At 36.2% G+C, this 16,591-nt stretch overlaps 2 protein-coding genes across 13 annotated transcripts in view; one reads left to right on the forward strand and one right to left on the reverse strand.

Annotated features, from left to right (window-relative positions):
* Positions 1-1,802, forward strand: part of PHC3 (polyhomeotic homolog 3) — a 68,010-nt gene extending 66,208 nt beyond the window's left edge. For 6 of the 8 annotated variants that reach the window (XM_032407232.1, XM_032407234.1, XM_032407236.1 and 3 more), the window contains one exon: positions 342-1,802. In XM_032407232.1, coding sequence (XP_032263123.1) covers positions 342-496 — 155 coding nt within the window. In that variant the 3' untranslated portion in view covers positions 497-1,802. The remainder of the gene's footprint in view (positions 1-341) is intronic. The other 2 variants (XR_004299836.1, XR_004299837.1) reach the window with 2 other exon arrangements.
* Positions 1,803-10,043: 8,241 nt separating this feature from the next.
* The window catches only part of GPR160 (G protein-coupled receptor 160), a 47,106-nt gene continuing 40,558 nt past the window's right edge, over positions 10,044-16,591 (reverse strand). For all 5 annotated transcript variants that reach the window (XM_032407239.1, XM_032407241.1, XM_032407240.1 and 2 more), the window contains 2 exons: positions 15,469-15,573; positions 10,044-11,544 (listed from right to left, as the gene is read on the reverse strand). In XM_032407239.1, the coding sequence (XP_032263130.1) occupies positions 10,456-11,472 (1,017 nt within the window). In that variant the 5' untranslated portion in view covers positions 11,473-11,544; positions 15,469-15,573 and the 3' untranslated portion in view covers positions 10,044-10,455. The remainder of the gene's footprint in view (positions 11,545-15,468; positions 15,574-16,591) is intronic.

Raw genomic sequence — 16,591 nt, forward strand, 5'->3', positions numbered from 1 at the left:
GCATGCTTTGAGGTAATACCATTGTCTTTTTTGTCAAGGTATGTTATATCTGAACTGATGAACCTACATTTTTCCTGACTCTAATTATTTCTATAATATTTTTAGAACAAGAATTCCAAGTAAATTGCTTTACCTGATTTTGAATTAATTCTTATTTTCAGAATTCCAAGAAATACTCTCTTCTTCAGGAGTGAACCCAGGACTACCATAAATAAATTTCATTTGTTTCTCAGCCTGTATTTCAGATACTCAGACCCACTGAGAACATAACTGTGACTGTTAGAAGTAACATCTAATTATTTTGTATTAATGCTAACTTCCGTCCTCTGCTCAAATTCCAGGCTGCCAAGATATCGCAGATGAGTTCAGAGCACAGGAGATTGATGGACAGGCCCTTCTTTTGCTAAAAGAAGACCATCTTATGAGTGCAATGAATATCAAATTAGGCCCGGCCCTAAAGATCTGTGCACGCATCAACTCTCTGAAGGAATCTTAACAGGATCATGAGGCTGTGAGAAAACAGCAGTTTTTACTTTTCTTAAACAGACTTGTAAGGTAAAGGCTCAAGTTGGCCTAGAATATTATCATATATTGTGGTGGATAGCCAAGCACATTGGGATCTCCACATCAAAAGCTGACATTTCTTCTACAGATATAATTCATCATACATTTTCATAAGTAGCCAACATTGGTAAAATTAATTTTACAGGTTACATGCAACAACGAAAGACTGATATAGAGGGCCATGATATTTTTCAAAGAAACGTGTTATACTAGATAATTTTTTAAAGGTGATGTTTATCATTAATATAAAGAATCCTTTTAAAAGTAATTTAATGATTTACATTTCTCCTCTTTTGATTCGGTTTTCTTACACATTTTTCTACCTTGTAAGTTTTCTATAGGTTGTCATGAGAGATATAATTTAGGAGTAATTTAGGAATAGTTTAGGAGTCCAGTGACTGGAATTGTATGCAATGAGATATCAGTGTGCATTTAAAAAAATGTCTGTCAGACGATTGCTTTGTCTATAAAAAAAGGATTGCATTCTAGCATGAATAATACTGATCTGGAAGTCAGAAGAGTTGGTTTCTGTTCCAAACTTGACTAAGAATTTGGTGCGGCTGAGAAAGTTTTCCTCTTAGTTTTTGTACATTTAGATTAGTGGTTCTCAACAGAAGGTCAGTGTTGCTGCCCAGGGGACATTTGACAATGTCTAGAGACATTTTGGTTGTCATAGCTTGAAGGGGCTGGGTGGGGTTGTTATTGGCATCTAGACCATGGAGGACAGGGATGTTGCTAAATATCCCACAGTGCACAGGACGGTCCTCCAAAACAAAGATTTATCGGGTCCAAAATATCAAGTAGTGTCAAAGTTCAGAAACCCTGGTGTAGGAGTGATAAATGTTGCTCTTTTTTACCCAAAGGGATAATTTGAAAAGATGGAGCACAATAAGGAATACATGATACAGTGGATGTATTTCAGATAGTATTAATGTTCTGCTGAAGTATTTTTCCCAGTTTTATGCATCCTAGAAAAAAGGGAAAAGTCCACTAAATTGACCTGTAAAATAAGGACTAGCATACAAATAATTTGACTCTCCGAAAGTACAGATTCCTATTAATTATCTTTCATATCTGCTTTTCTGCACTGATGAAGGCATAATGTGATTATACCTTATGAACCAGTGCATAGCCTTACAAGGAGTCCAAGCTTACCTGGCATGACAGTAGTTTGTAGTGGATATGTGGTTGGTCTTTGGATTTTTTTCTAACCTTGAACATGCTGGGTCTAGCTAGAATGCACATTCCTTTTTCTTGACTAAACCCTTGCATGCTTCCTACAAAGTACCCACCTTGGATTATCAGACCTAATTTTGTAAGTACATGTTTTAGGGAAAAAAATTTTAAAGCAAAATTTTTCACCGAATAGTGTCCTATCAGAATTAGGACAATAAAACAAAATTGTTGTGGGAGCCGTGAGAGCCTGATAGTCCTGGACATAAAAAATTTATTTTAATCTTTTTTTTTTTTTATCTTTGCCACACGATGGAAATGTTTTAAAATAGAAGGAACATACGTAGATATTTGGCAGGAGTTCAGTAAGTGGGGAAGGAAGAGTCCATGGGTTTCAGTCATTGTCACTGCTCTTTTCAAAAAGATTGTGTTGAGCTAGTAGAGGACTAAAGATGTCATTAAAGACATCACAGATATTTATCTTTTGGCTTTGTGTACATTAGAGAATGTTGATTATTTTTATACAAAAATACAGCGGGTAATTTTTTTAATCTTTAGATGCCTCTTGTTTGAATGTATGCTTTGTGGGATTCTTTTGTGTAGTAATGTTTTAAAAGAAGATGTTTACTGACAGTTATGTGTAGGATTAGAATGTGTAATATAGTGTAAGGCTCATTTTCCAGACCTACAATAGCTTGTAGTCTATGTTACATATTTCTTTATATCACATTTTTAATTATTGGATTAAAGTTTCAAGGTAAGGTAGGTACTCTGTAGTCAATTTTCATTTGTTAGCAAGTTAATCGTTATGACAGAGTTGTCATATGCTTGACTTTCCCCCCCCTCATCTTGCGGTTTCAGAACACAAGTATAGGCTGAGCATTAGTAGGAGATGGTCCACTGTAGGGGTAGGGAGGGCGTGGAGGGCACAAAGGAAAATCTCCCCTGGAATTAAAACTTTTTCGTAGATAATCCACAGGCAGTTGATTATTTGGGGATAGACTCCCCTAGCAATAATGATTACCTCCCATAACTATATTATCTATAGCCTTTAAGGTATTAACTTTGAACTATGTACAGGTTCTCCTTTTATTTACTCCCTTTTCTAATTATCAGTCATTATATACTAACTGAAAGCCCCCGTGCCTAGCACTGTGTTAAATATCCAAGAAAGCTTATAAGAACAGCGGGGTGGGGGGGGGCTCCATTTGATGAGAGCACCTTATAATCTTAAATCTTGTAATAATCTCAAAAGTAGTCCAGATCTTCTCTTGTGCTCACTCAAAACATACCTAGAAAATATACTTGGTTTTTCAAATGAGCTATTTTATTCAGAAATGGCTCATTTGCTCAACTGGTAGTTTTCCCTGTTGATGCATCTGTTTCTTTCTAGAGAATTAACCATCTTAAAATCAGAGCTTCAGTTATATATGATGGATATGGACGATAACACTGGGCATCCACCTCTCTCCTAAGTTCTGAGCACAGTTTTGGTATGATGTAGGTGGGGAGAGTGTTGTTTTCTTTTTTCTTCATGCTAATAATTGTTTTAGGAGGAGAAAGAATGACAAAAAGGGGGCATGGGAAGTTCTTTCTACTTTTGCTACCTGAGTTTGCATCTTCTGACTTCTTTAAACTGTTGCACTCTTTTCCCATTGAGGGAAATAAAACCTATATGTTTCAGATTTTATTTGCTTTAAGCCATGTGTTCCTAAGAAAATAAACACACTCAGAGAGCTGGTTTGTAAACATTTTTACATGATATGGATTTTCATCAAGCCTTGTGTCTGACAAGCTATGCAGCTTTGATATAATCACTATTGTATAAGGCAGAGTGCTGTCCCCAAACCTGTCACTTTTTAATGGCATATAACTATTTCCAGGATGCTGTGGCATCGCTAAACAGATGCTTTTCTTAGTACCAGCTTAAGGGCTGTCACATAGGAGTAGAGAATGTGGAATGGGGAGAAGACATATTAGCGAAGAAGCTTGAGAATGGGAGAGAGGCAGAAAGAGACCTGCCACTTTGCTTATCCCACTTCAACACTGAACAAATTCCTGCACTTTTGAAGAAGTTAATATTCATGATTTACCTAGTTTTAAATAGAAATGATTTTTTTAGGTAGCCCATTGTTTGTTTTTGTTTCCTAGTGTGTTTAAACACTTAATTAGAACTGTATGAAGTATTGTTGTGCCCATACCTTTGAATAATTTTTGACCTAGCTAATCTTCATATATCAAGTGTGAAATTATAGTCAGACATTTATTCAAATACCGGTCTGATACTGAAACCTGTCACAGTGTCCCATATTAGAGACTTGTTCAGTTAAATGTTATAAAGTCCTGTTATTTGCATTCGGAGGGTTCTGGTACCATCACGGCGTAAGTATGGTAGGAAGGCAATATATAGATTGCATACTCTTAGGTTGTGTTTACATATGTGTAAGCCGTTTTGGAAAGAATAAACTATTATAGATGGATGTGAATGATGCTGTCCTCACAGCTGTACTGAGTAGCTGAAATCCTGATTGGACACACTGTTAAAAAGTTGTAAAGACATTTTGAACTAGAACCTTGTGATTATATTTTGTGGTTTGAAGATCCTCACCCCTAATGACTGGCAGGAATGCATGCTGCCTGTGTGCGGCTGGCCCTGAGCCTGAGCCGACAGCCTCAGAGGGCCTCCCCTACTGCTTCCCTCCCCTACTGCTTTCCTCCCCTACTGCTTCGCTTCCCTCAAGCCTGTTCTAGCCCCGCGGGAACCATGGGAAAACTTCTTAGAGACCTTTGCCTGAAAATCCTTAGAGAGGATTTTGTAGTAGAGTTAATTTTAGGAAGGCAGTTGGGGCAGGACTTTCTAAGACCTAACAGTCACGTTTCAATGAAACCTTTGGGCAGTGGGAACTGGCCCATCGACACACAATGTTCAGTCTGTTTCCTGTGCACCGTCTATGTAGCTGGGCCTCAAGGAAGGTTTTCCAGGGGGAAGGACAGGGAAGTGGAGGAAGAGACAAACAGGAGGAAAAGCATTCCAGACCCAAGGGGATAGTACAGTTAACGGAGTAAGGGTGTGTAGTATAGATATGACCTTCAGTAGTTCAAAATAATACAGTGTAATGGTTGGGTCCGTTACAGCAGTAAGATTCACCTGTAATCATACTCATTCTTTCACTATCAAATGATCCTGCCCTAGGAGGACTTCCTGCCCCTAAAAGGACTATTAATAAATAGTTCCAGTGATATATAAGTTAGTGATTTTTTACTTCAAAAAGTGACAACCATTGTACTTGGAGAGTATCTGTCAAAAACTCAAAAGGTTAATTGTTATAATTGAGTTATTGGAATTATAGAGGACAGTATCCATTTTCAGATACCACAGTTGAATCAACCTTACAAGGCTGATTGTTATAAAGGCATTTTAAGATAGTATTTTATTTGTTAGGTTGTATCTAAGAATTGGATGACTAGAGAGCTATAGCTTTCTTGTTATTAGTATGGATTTCAACAGAAGCCTACCTCTATTTCTTTGATGCACAGTAGTGTGGATCATGAAATGAACTGTTTAATTCACATTCATCAATATTGGTATTTTATGAGTCTATTTAAGAGCATTTGATTTAATCTTAAAGATTGTGATTCAATTTAGATAAGCACAAATACAGTATTAGAAAAATAAATATGCAATCTTACTAAAGTTTAATTTCAACCTATTATAAACTGTACATCTTAAAAAAATTCTTTGGGAAGATATTCCTTTTTTGTTAGTTCATAATATGTACCACTATATAGTTTCCTTCATAGCAGCAATACAAGCCATTTCTTCAATAATAATAAAAAAAAGTTGAAAATTATATTATCTTCTTTGGAAAAAGTTTCCTAAATTTTTAAGAATTTAAAGTTTTACATATTATTTTTTAGAGCTTATTTAATCTATTTTAAAATAATACTATGAGAAAGCTTTTTTTGAAAGTTGTAAAGCACTAATACAAATTAGCGTCATTTTCCAGAGCACCATGTTTGGCTTTTTCTGAACTTTCACTTGAGCTCACAGACATTAAAAGGGCGCGGTCTCCCTCCTCTTCAGCTCTGAAGCCCAGCTTCTCTTCTAATGAAAACCCCATTCTGCTCGAACTCATGAACACACACCTCCTTCAGTGCCATGTTTATGGGTCCTTTTAGGAAAGGTTTTCCATGAATGTTTCATTTTTTTCTTTTTTTATAGCTTGTGAACATTTAATTTTATTTAAAGATGACAATTTTAATCTCAGATGTTGGAGAAGAGGGTACATTAGAGAAGTATTTGTTCCCACTGCTTTTGTGAAAAGTATAATTGCTCTCTGATATTGATGTCAGTATGAATCCATAGAAAGAAAACCTTTACAAGGGTTTTAAAATGTATTGTTGAAAAGAAGTCTAGTGATGAATTTTAAGTCAGAAAAAAGAACTTAATATAAATTTAACATACTGTTCTGCTAACATGGCATAGTTTTAAATATAAGCAGAAGTCAGTAAGTCCTTTGAGACCGCCTACTTCAACTGACTCCAGTCATCATCTTAAGAATTGATAGTAGCCATCAGTTATTGGCTGAAAAGTTATGCTCTAGGGAATATTATCAGTGTTAAACCCATGTTTTGTGGAGCTTTAATTAATGGAGGTGAAGAAGTTGGTGTTTATAGGATAGTGGTGGGGCTGGTAGTGAAATAAACGTGAATCTGTTCTAGAAAGAAGGAACTTTTTTTAGTCTTGCCTCAAGCAAACCAGAAGTGTCCATTGCTTAAAATCTTTATTTAGAATGTGTTGTTAAAGTCTTAATTCTTTTTGTTTTAGGTAGTACTAAATAGTCTACTTCAGTAGTAAATAAGAGATGAACATAATCATTAAATGAAAGAAGATAAAACGCTGGTTGGGGGGGTGGGAGTTTTACTTGCAGTTGGTGACTTAGCAGCGTGTGACACCTTCAGCCCTTCCTTTGCTTTTAATCTGTTCCATCTTCTGAATACACAGTATGGAGCCTCTACTACTCAAAAGGCTGATTTTGGTTTAAATCATCTTTAAGGTACCTCCCAGCTCTAAAACTATGATTCTAGGCCACATAATGGGGTATTTCTAAAGTTGCTTCTACTTAATTCTCTTTCCCTTTGGAATGGTTCATTTCATACTAAGAGCTTTTGCTAAAAGATAAATGTTAAGCATCCACTTCCTGGGCCACCTGCAGTTTTTGTTCTCTTACGGATTAAAGTAGAGAAGGAAAATTGTACAGACAAGCAAATGAGGGCATTTTTGTAAATGCTTCCTACTAGTTAACCACTGAACATACAAATACATATGAACATTGTCATTCATGCATTTATCCATTCATTTAGTAAACCATTTGAACACTTACTATGTGCAATGTGTGGTATACATGACTTAAGGAACTGGTAATAAGTACACAGAATCTTCCCAAACAGAATTCTGATTGTGGCTTTAAACAAACATGGACATTATTATTACTATTACGTACTGTACTGAATGTGAAGTTGGAACTGAGAGGGAAATTTTTATGTCCGGGGTAAATAAAAGTATTAAGCTAGATGACATCTAAGGGGTCTGAGTGAATCACAGCACAATATTCCTAAAACACATTTCACATACTAATTATAGTCAATCATATACCTGATTATCGGTTACAAAATCAAGGGTACCTGATAAGGATTGACATTTTGAGACTGTGGTGACAGCTCATAGTTCTCAGAATTATTCTGACCCCTGAATCTGTTCCAGAGGTGTTGCTATACAGGGTGTGAGACAGAACAATACAGAGAAAGAAGCTGGTGCTGATTTACTGTACATTTGTAACTACAGAAGCTCTACACCCAGTACTGACAGTGGAGTAACTTTCTAAAACTGAAGTCTCAAAGGAGATCGCTAAACAGGTTTGTTTTTTATTGTCTTTTGTTGATAAAGCAAGAAATTACACAAAATTTATTGTTATTACAAATACTTTTTAGAAAGCACACATGTATTACATAGTTAAAAGGGTTTCCTTTAAAATGCAGAACTGGTCAACATAAAACCATTCCATGCTTGAATTGACAGCTATTTGGAGAATAAATATTGAATGGCATTGATTAACTGGGTAGTTTCCTTACCACTTGGGGGTTCTGTGAAATGCTCTAATTCCTGTTGTTCCAGCAATACAGATTAACATCATGCTAGCATTCTCCATAAAGATACAAAATGAAAATATCTTTTTTTCCTCACCCCCTCAAAATAAAAATACCTAATATTAAAAAAGATCTTTTATGCATCATCGTTGCAGCTTTTAAAGCAGGAAAATGTCCCAATACATGTTAGATTAGAATCTAAAACTGATTGAAAATAGAACACTGACACCCAAGTAACCAAATAGTCTGGGTTTAAAAGAATTTTCCATGGTCCTGGTTAAAATTTACTTTTAAAATGTTTTAATTCACCTAATTTTTCAAATATTTTATGGTGTTAAAATATCTATAGCATACTTTTTGTATATGTATTCTTGAATTTTAAAAAGCTAATGCAGTGTGCATAATTATACATGTCTGATTGCCAGTACACTTAGATTCCCAATCACCTCATTCAGAAGCTTGGTCTTGTTTTTTTCCATAGGAAAAAAAAAGTCAAAGTGAGTTCTAAAAACTATCCTCAGAGTGAGGAGTGAGCTGTGGTGAAGGCTGGAGTTGTAGACACAGTGTGTGGAGGGGTACTGACAGGAGAGGCGAGGGTGGGCATTTCAAGCCTCTGTTAACTGCTTTTTGTCTTCTTGCTTGTTAAAAAAAAATGTTACTTTGTTGATTTAACAAAGGCAAATTGTTGTAATTTTTTTTTTTGATGCTTCAAGCACACATTAACTGATTTTTAAATTCCTTTTGGTTCCTCCCATTGTTCTAAAATAGGACTTTCATATTACTAAAACCTCAAAAGCTCATCTACCCAGGTTGAACAAAGCATCACCAAGGGGAAAGGAAACCTTTTTTACTTTTACAAAAAACAGATGTTAAGATTATATATAGATGTATTCTTTCCATTGGATATTGTATTAGAGTCCTCCTTACAGGAAATGAAATAGTTTTAGCACTCTTAGCATTAGCGTTCCTAGATTGGTGTCTATAGCTACAGTTTTAAAATGTATAACCTGAAAATGAAGTTAATTTTGCATTATAAGAGCACACCATGATCTATGTAAAAAGACTGTCCATTTGGTGTATTTTTTTAAAAGAGAAAGCACTTTCATATTAACAAGTAGCATGTGTATGAATTTTAGATTTTCATATTTGTTGTGTCTGTATTCAGTGAAGTAAAATTGAGCATTCAAATGTTTGTTGATGGCAACATTAACTGTTAAATTAAAGCACCTTATACTCTGCTGCTTAAACTTGCTTGTAATTGCACCTTTGTTACCTGCACATTTTCATATAGAATATTGTTGTTAACATTGCCTCATGTGGGTCTGGATGGAAGGTTAGTGGGCCTACAGGATCATTTATTTATATTGTTTATATTACAATAATATATTGTAGACCAGTTGTAAGTTCATTTCTTTACAAATAAAAGCCTCTTCCATTTGGCTGGTCGATTGAATAATTTTTTCTTTAAGCTTATGAGGGCTTTGAAATAGTTACAAATTTACCTGTTTATAATCTGCAGAGTGTAAATCTTTACTAAGTACAATATATTTTAAAGTACCTCAGTCCTAGGTAATGGCCAGTTAGTTAGAAAGTGGTACAGTCAGAGGGAAAGTAACCCAGAGAAGTAGAGGGGACGAAGTTTAGAAGTGGTGACAGTTATAGACAGTATCTACGTAGTTGAACAAAGTGACTTCAGTTGTTGATTTCTGCCACTGAGATGGCTTTACTCTGGCAGTTGTGCCCACCAGGGGAGGTTTGGCAGTGTCTGGAGATGTTTTGGTTGGCGTGCCTTGGGCAGAGGGAAGGCACGCTGGTGAAGACCCTGCAGTGCACAGGGCAGTCTCCCACAACAAAGAAAGAATTATCCAACCCAAAATGTGAACAGTGCTAGGATAAGAAACCCTTCTTTACTTTTACAGTGTGATACATTGCCCATGTGATTATGATTTGACATGCAAGTATGTGACATATAAGTTATAAATGAAAATGAATCTGATATGTCATGGAAAGAAACCTAGTCACTACTCCCAGTTCTGTAAGGTGAGCAACTAAAACTTTTCTTCCAGGAATATCTGTATTAAGAACAGAGAGATATTTTTGAAAATTACCTAAATTTAAATTGAGCTAATTTTTAATTTTCCCTTTATGTTAAAGGAATATTTACACCAAATAATTTTAAGAAAATGATCTTGATTTTCTTGCTCTGAATTTAATAAAAATGTTTATTTACATTTGTAGATCACTGGCAGAGAAGCTCAGATTTACATAACAATTTGCATCCACTAGTTTTTTGGGTAACATGAAATCAGTATGGCCAAATATTAACTCGCTTCACTTCTGTGTTAAATTAATATTGGTAACACGCAGTGTTCCTGAACAGGTATAAAAAATTTTCTTGGAATTATTTTGTTTTTAATACCATAGTCCCAAAAGACACATTCTGAAAAGGTATGAAAGTTGGGGCCGGGGAGGGGAGCCTCAGTTCAGTTCAATCTTTGTATGTCCTTTCCCTTTGTAAAATTATGATTCCTACTGTAGTTGTCAGTTTTAATTAGTTTTAACATGGCAACATTAACAAATTATTATTGATATAGGCTTTTCAATTTGCTCAAGATTATGAATTGTAAGTGGAATGAAGCAGCATTTCCAGTTGACGAATGGATCCACAGATAATGCGATGTCTCTTAAATTAAGCTTGTGACAATTAAACCAATAAACTGTAGCAATGAGAAAACTATTGACAAAGTACAACCACGGAATGTTCATCTCAATAAATGCTGGAATCTGTACTTTAAGTAAAAGGATAATTACTTGAAGTAGTACAAATGGTAACCAGGTACCGAGAAAACAGATAATGAACTTGGGCAAGAGTGTTTTTTTAGAGCTCAGAGTATAACTACAATGGGATGAAAAGGGAAAATATAGGATAGTCTCATTCATATAGGAAGTCATCCTAACAGCCTGTACCAAGGCAGTAACTTCTGACCAAGAGGTTAGAAAAGCCATAAATAAAATCACCACCATGGAAAATGACAGCCAGTAACTCTGAATGCTAATGTAGAAAGGACACTGGTAAGAATAAACATTCTGTGCCTTCAGGCTTTGGTAGATAGCTGGATCTCCCAAAACGTAAGCAAGGACTGAAATCCAAATTAAAATTACTATAAAGAAATAAAATAATTTTTGACACTTAAATGCTAGCTTTGTGGTTTTGGAGAAATTCAGGTAATAATCTATACAAGCTATCAGGAAAACTGGATAATGCAGAAAACCATAAGTGAAAGAAATAATTTGAGTAAATAGGCAGATGTGGTATTTAGTAAACCTAATGCCTAAAAGTACAAAATCCCTGAAATAGGATATAATGGAAATGTTTACTAAAAGTAAAAGATCGATGAATGCTAGTGAAACGCAGAAATATTCCATAAAATTTTGATAGGTGATTTTTCTTCTCATTCCTAATGTGAGGATATTCAGTAATATTTTCCCAAGTATAATCAAGAATAGCAGACAGTTACCATCTAGAGGCTGATTTGCCTGATGTAACTGGTACTGAAAAGAGCAGTTCTCTGAAGAAAGAGCAGTCATGGTTTTAGCTGAATTGCAGAAGGTCTGCCGAAGTACATAGGATAAAACACTGCTTCACTTTCGCTTCCATCCCTGTAAGGAAAAACGAAAAGAAAACCTCATGGTATGTCTAATTTAAAGCTTTATTCTCAGGTGCAGGTCTGCCTTCGGCTCAGGTCATGATCTCCGGGTCCTGGGATCGAGCCCCGCATCGGGCTCTCTGCTCAGTGGGGAGCCTGCTTCTCCCTCTTCCCCTCCCCTTGCTTGGGCCCCCCCCCATGTCAAATAAATAAAATCTTTAAAAAAACAAAACAAAAAAAACTTTATTCTCAAATAACTAATTTAATCCACTCATTTCCCAAATAATTACAGTTGATTCTTGAACAAGGAAGGGGTGCTGATCCCCTGTACAGTCAAAAATCTGTATATAACTTTTGACTCCCCCAGAACTCCACTACTGATAGCCTACTCTTGACCAGAAGCCTTACTGGTAAGTCAGTTAACACATATTTTGTATATGTGTTACATTACTGTATTCTTACAGTAAAGTAAGCTAGAGAAAAGAAAATATTAGGAAAACCATAAGGAAAATACATATATAGCACTGTCCCATATTGGAAAAATCTGCATATAAGTGGACCTTTGCACTTCAAACCTGTGTTGTTCAAGGGTCCACTATAAATATATAAATAGGAATTTATATTTCTCATAATACAGAATATGATCAGAAAGAATGTGTACACTTTGGTCATTTTTTGAGACCCAGATGGTCCAGAACTCTCAGATCTATAAGCAAAATTTTACATATAAGTTACTACAACTTCTGTAAAAGTACAGGTTTTAATAAGTTGTAGAGATAGAAAAGTACTTTTATCTACCAGAACCAAAACACAGGATTAAAATAGCAGCCTGAGAGGAATAACAGTAACAATCACTGATGGCTGTTAACCCAGTTTTACTCTCGGACCATGAACATTATTATCCACCCAGCTTTCTTTTTGTCAGTGAAATGTAGGATAGCATTTTGCCGCAGGATCATCATTCTGAAACTCGAAGATATAAAGCAGATGGTAAAGCTGAAAATACTGGGGACATAGGTAAAGGAAAGAAAATCAGGTATGGCACCTGGACAGATGACGGAATCCGAGGAAGGAATAGGGGTTGAGTATGGATACCAGAGAACATTAAGAACTGCTAGGTAAAGGCCAAGGAACAGGAGTTGAGGCTTGAGGGACTAAGGCATTTGGAGGCAGGAAAAGAAGATGAAAAAGGTCAAAGGGGAAGAAATCAGAAAAAGGATGGAAGGAAGGTGCCTGGCTGGCTCAGTTGGTAGAGCTTGCGACTCTGATTTCAGGGTAGTGAGTTTGGGTCCCACATTGGAGGTAGAGATTACTTAAAAAAAATAAAAACAAAGGATGGAAGGAAATTCAAGAAATTTATCATTAAAAAAAAAAATCACAGGGTTGACCAAAAGTTGTTTCTGTAAGGCTGTTCCACCAGTGTTTATAAATAAATGAAACAGTAACAAACCCACTCACAATGTCAACAATTGGAGATGGGTTAAAAATACATGGTACATCCTTACGATATACTGTTAGGCAGCTATTAAAAATGCTTCTCCAGATAGGAGGAAGACTTAGTTTTCACTCTTCCTCTTTTGTACTTGTTAAATGTTAAGCCTAATGAATTTGTTACATGTTAAAAAATATAAATTTCTACAGTATGTTTAGTTAAGTGAATTGCAGGTTACAAAATTATGCAGCATCTAATTATTAAGACATTATGCATGTACAGAAAAAGACTAAAAGGGTACTCATCGAGTTATAGGTTTCTCTGAATTTCTCAAACTTAAAGGTAAAAAGTAAGGGAATATCAAGTCTGAAAAGTAAAAAAAACTGAATTTGCCTAAAACCAGATAAATGATTAAATAATTTCAAGGGAGTAGTTGAGGATATTGTCTGAGGGTAAAGAAAAAAGATCAGGGTGAGGGAAGGCTATCCGTTCTCTTTACAGACTGAACCCTATCTTGACAGTCTTTCCATCCATGTTGAGAAGAGAGTTCAACTGATTTCTTGAGCTTCCATGTTCATCTTTTCATTGTCCAACTTTATCAAGAATCCTGCTGAGTGAGGTTAGCCAGACTCTGTCATTCTTAGGATTTGACCTCTTTCAATATCTGATTGGGTTCCTTATCCCACATCATCTTCCAATGATGACCTATCACCCTGTCCTGACTTTAGCAAGAATCCCTTATTATCCCTGATGTTTCCTCAGTAATACTCCACCCACTGACCTCCACCTTGCTCCTTGGCTATAAATTCCTACTATTCCTTGTTGTATTCAGAGTTGAGCCCAATCTTTCTACCCAACTGCAAAATCCCATTGTAGTGGTCCCTACACCTAGCACAAAGGTCCTGGATAAAAGTCTGCCTTACTGTTCTTTAACAAGGGTCATGGATGATTTTTTCTTTAACACACTGTCATGGCTATAAATCTACCATTTCATAAGCTGACTTACTAAGGTACACAAATTATATATATATACACATACACACGTGTATATAAAAAAGTAACTATAAAGACAGTTATAAAAAATCAGTTAATACCTATTTTCATAACTATAAAAGAACCAATGAAACAAGTTCTTTTGTATGCTCAATTTTTTTCCAAATTATATATATACTTTAACTTGACCCTTTACCAAAAAGCTCCATTCAGATTTGATGTACAAAGGCATAGACTCATGGCTACCACCTTGACAAATGCCACTGGCTTTATAAGTGGTGGTGTTTGGATAAGGAAGCCCAGATGGGATGAAGAATATATGACGTCCTCCTTGTGCCAAGAAAAAAAACAGGCTGTTTTAAATAGTCAACGTTGTTTAGAAGGGGTGTGAAGAAGGTAAATAGAGGAGGTTCATATTTATAAAGACCCATCTAAAAAAAATAGGATAAAAGAAACAGAATTATCTGTATAAAATGATTTTATCCTTTATAACTCTCATCCGAAATTAAATAAAGCTAAGGAATCCATGTTTAAGTGGTCAGCATCCAAGGGATATTTCCGGAGTGTCCATTTCCTCACTGGCTCTGAGAGAGGGGCCAACTGGAAGGACAGAAAAGCAGGCTAGTTGGAAGAAGAAAGTAACTGAGGAGAAGGATGATCAGCGATAACCACCCAAGGCACCAGCCATGAACCTCTTTAGAAGAGGAGTGGAAGAATAAAGACAAGTTTGCAATGGAATGTGTAAGAGAATCAGAAAGCTGTAAGAAACGAGAGATGAGGGGGAAAAGGCCCTGGGAAGAGACGCAACTCGAGGCAATAAAAAGCAATCAAAAGGAAGGATATCGGAACACGAGGTTCTAGTCGTTTTACACTGGTTCCTGAATATTGTGATCCTGGAAACCAGTCAAAACTTTCTCATGATACCAGTTTTATGCCACACTTCCCCATAAACTACTGAAAGTATTCAAAATTCCAGTATTTTGTTCTTTAAACAACCTCCCAAGACAAAAAAAATCCTTTGATAGGCTACCTGTACTGAATTTTCCCTTGAAGAATGTTCACCATAACTGCAGGAATCCAGAGATTTTTAGAAGATACAGCTCTTTTCCCAAATGATTTTTTAAACTATGAATCAACTCCTATGTTTCACATACAATGTGAATAGTTAATGTGGAAGTCCTTTTAAGGCATCTTTGGGCTTGCTCTGCGATCTGGCCAGTTTAGAAGAATTAGCAGGAAACAAACCATGATTTTTGGATCAGTCTCTGGGTTCCTATTTAAAGCCCAGGGGCGCCTGGGTGGTTCAGTCGGTTAAGCGTCTAACTCTTGATTTCCGCTCAGGGCATGATCTCAGGTTTCTGGGATCCAGCGAGCCCTGTGGCCCCTGTTGGACTCCAAGCTCCACTCTGCTTGTCCCTCTCCCTCTGCCCCTCCCCCTGCTTGAGCTCTTTCAAATAAACAACAACAACAAAAAACCCCAATTCTTAACACAACGACACTTAACATACTTACTTTGCTTTCTCCAGTAGGTCTTTCTTGGCTGATAATCTCAGTTTTACTGCCTTCAGTAATCTCACTTTTGGTACCTGGCATTCCAAAATGCCAAGCGACTAAGCTCTGTGTGAAAGATAGAAAACAAATAACCATCATTAATAGCAGTGGTAGTGGGACTTCAGTGTATCTAACTGGCTCCAACTCTCTGCTTAGAAAAACTAACTTTCTGTGGGATTAGAGCCAGTAATTAACTGCTTATATTCTTTTTTTTCCAGAGAAAGGAAGACAGGGGATACATTTAGGTTGAAGCCCCCAAAGACCCTGAGATATGGGTACATATCACATGGCATCTATTTAAAGAAGTCTTGCTTGCCTTGCAGTTCTTGCCCTTAGCCTTCAGAGTCTAAACCAGTAGTTCTCAAACTATTTGGTTTCAGGACCTTTTGACACTTGTTGCATGTAACATAAGTAACATTTTAATGAAAAATTATATTTTCCCAAAAGGAAAAATTTAGTGAGCAGAGTGGCATTTTTTCACATTTCACAAACTGCTTTGGTGTTCAGCTCAATAGCAGGCAGCTGAATTTCTCATCTGTAATCAGTTGTAATATCACACATTATGTAGCTTTTGCAAAGTCATGTGTTACATGATGAGAGTTTGAGAATAAAAATACATAATACTATAATCAAAGAGTTGTGTTATGCAGTCTAGAGAAGTCTGACAGAACCATTTGCATCAAACAGCAGTATATAAAGAGGAGCAGGGTTAACATCCTGGTCTACTCTTGTACAGAAAATGGAATTAGCACTGTAGCTAGATTTGCTGATCCCAATGAATGGAGAAAACCTATAGTAGAAATACCATACTGAGCCTTGTTCAGGGATTTACATGCCGTTTACCTAATAACCCTTACAACAATCACAAAAAGGTAGATATTTTTCCCCATGAGGAAGCAGATGCAGGGGTAAATAAGCCCATTTCCTGAGGGTGGATGACTGATAAATGCTGGAGCTGAAATTCAAGCTCAGGTCTGAATTCAAAGCTCATATTCTTCAGTAAGTTACATTATGGCTCAACTCACAACTGGAAGTGTAGAAAGGGATCAACTTAAGTATGTAAAAAAGTTCTGAAAAGGTAACA

The sequence above is a fragment of the Phoca vitulina genome, unplaced genomic scaffold (assembly GCF_004348235.1).
Source record: "Phoca vitulina isolate PV1807 unplaced genomic scaffold, GSC_HSeal_1.0 scaffold8, whole genome shotgun sequence".
NCBI lineage: Eukaryota > Metazoa > Chordata > Mammalia > Carnivora > Phocidae > Phoca > Phoca vitulina.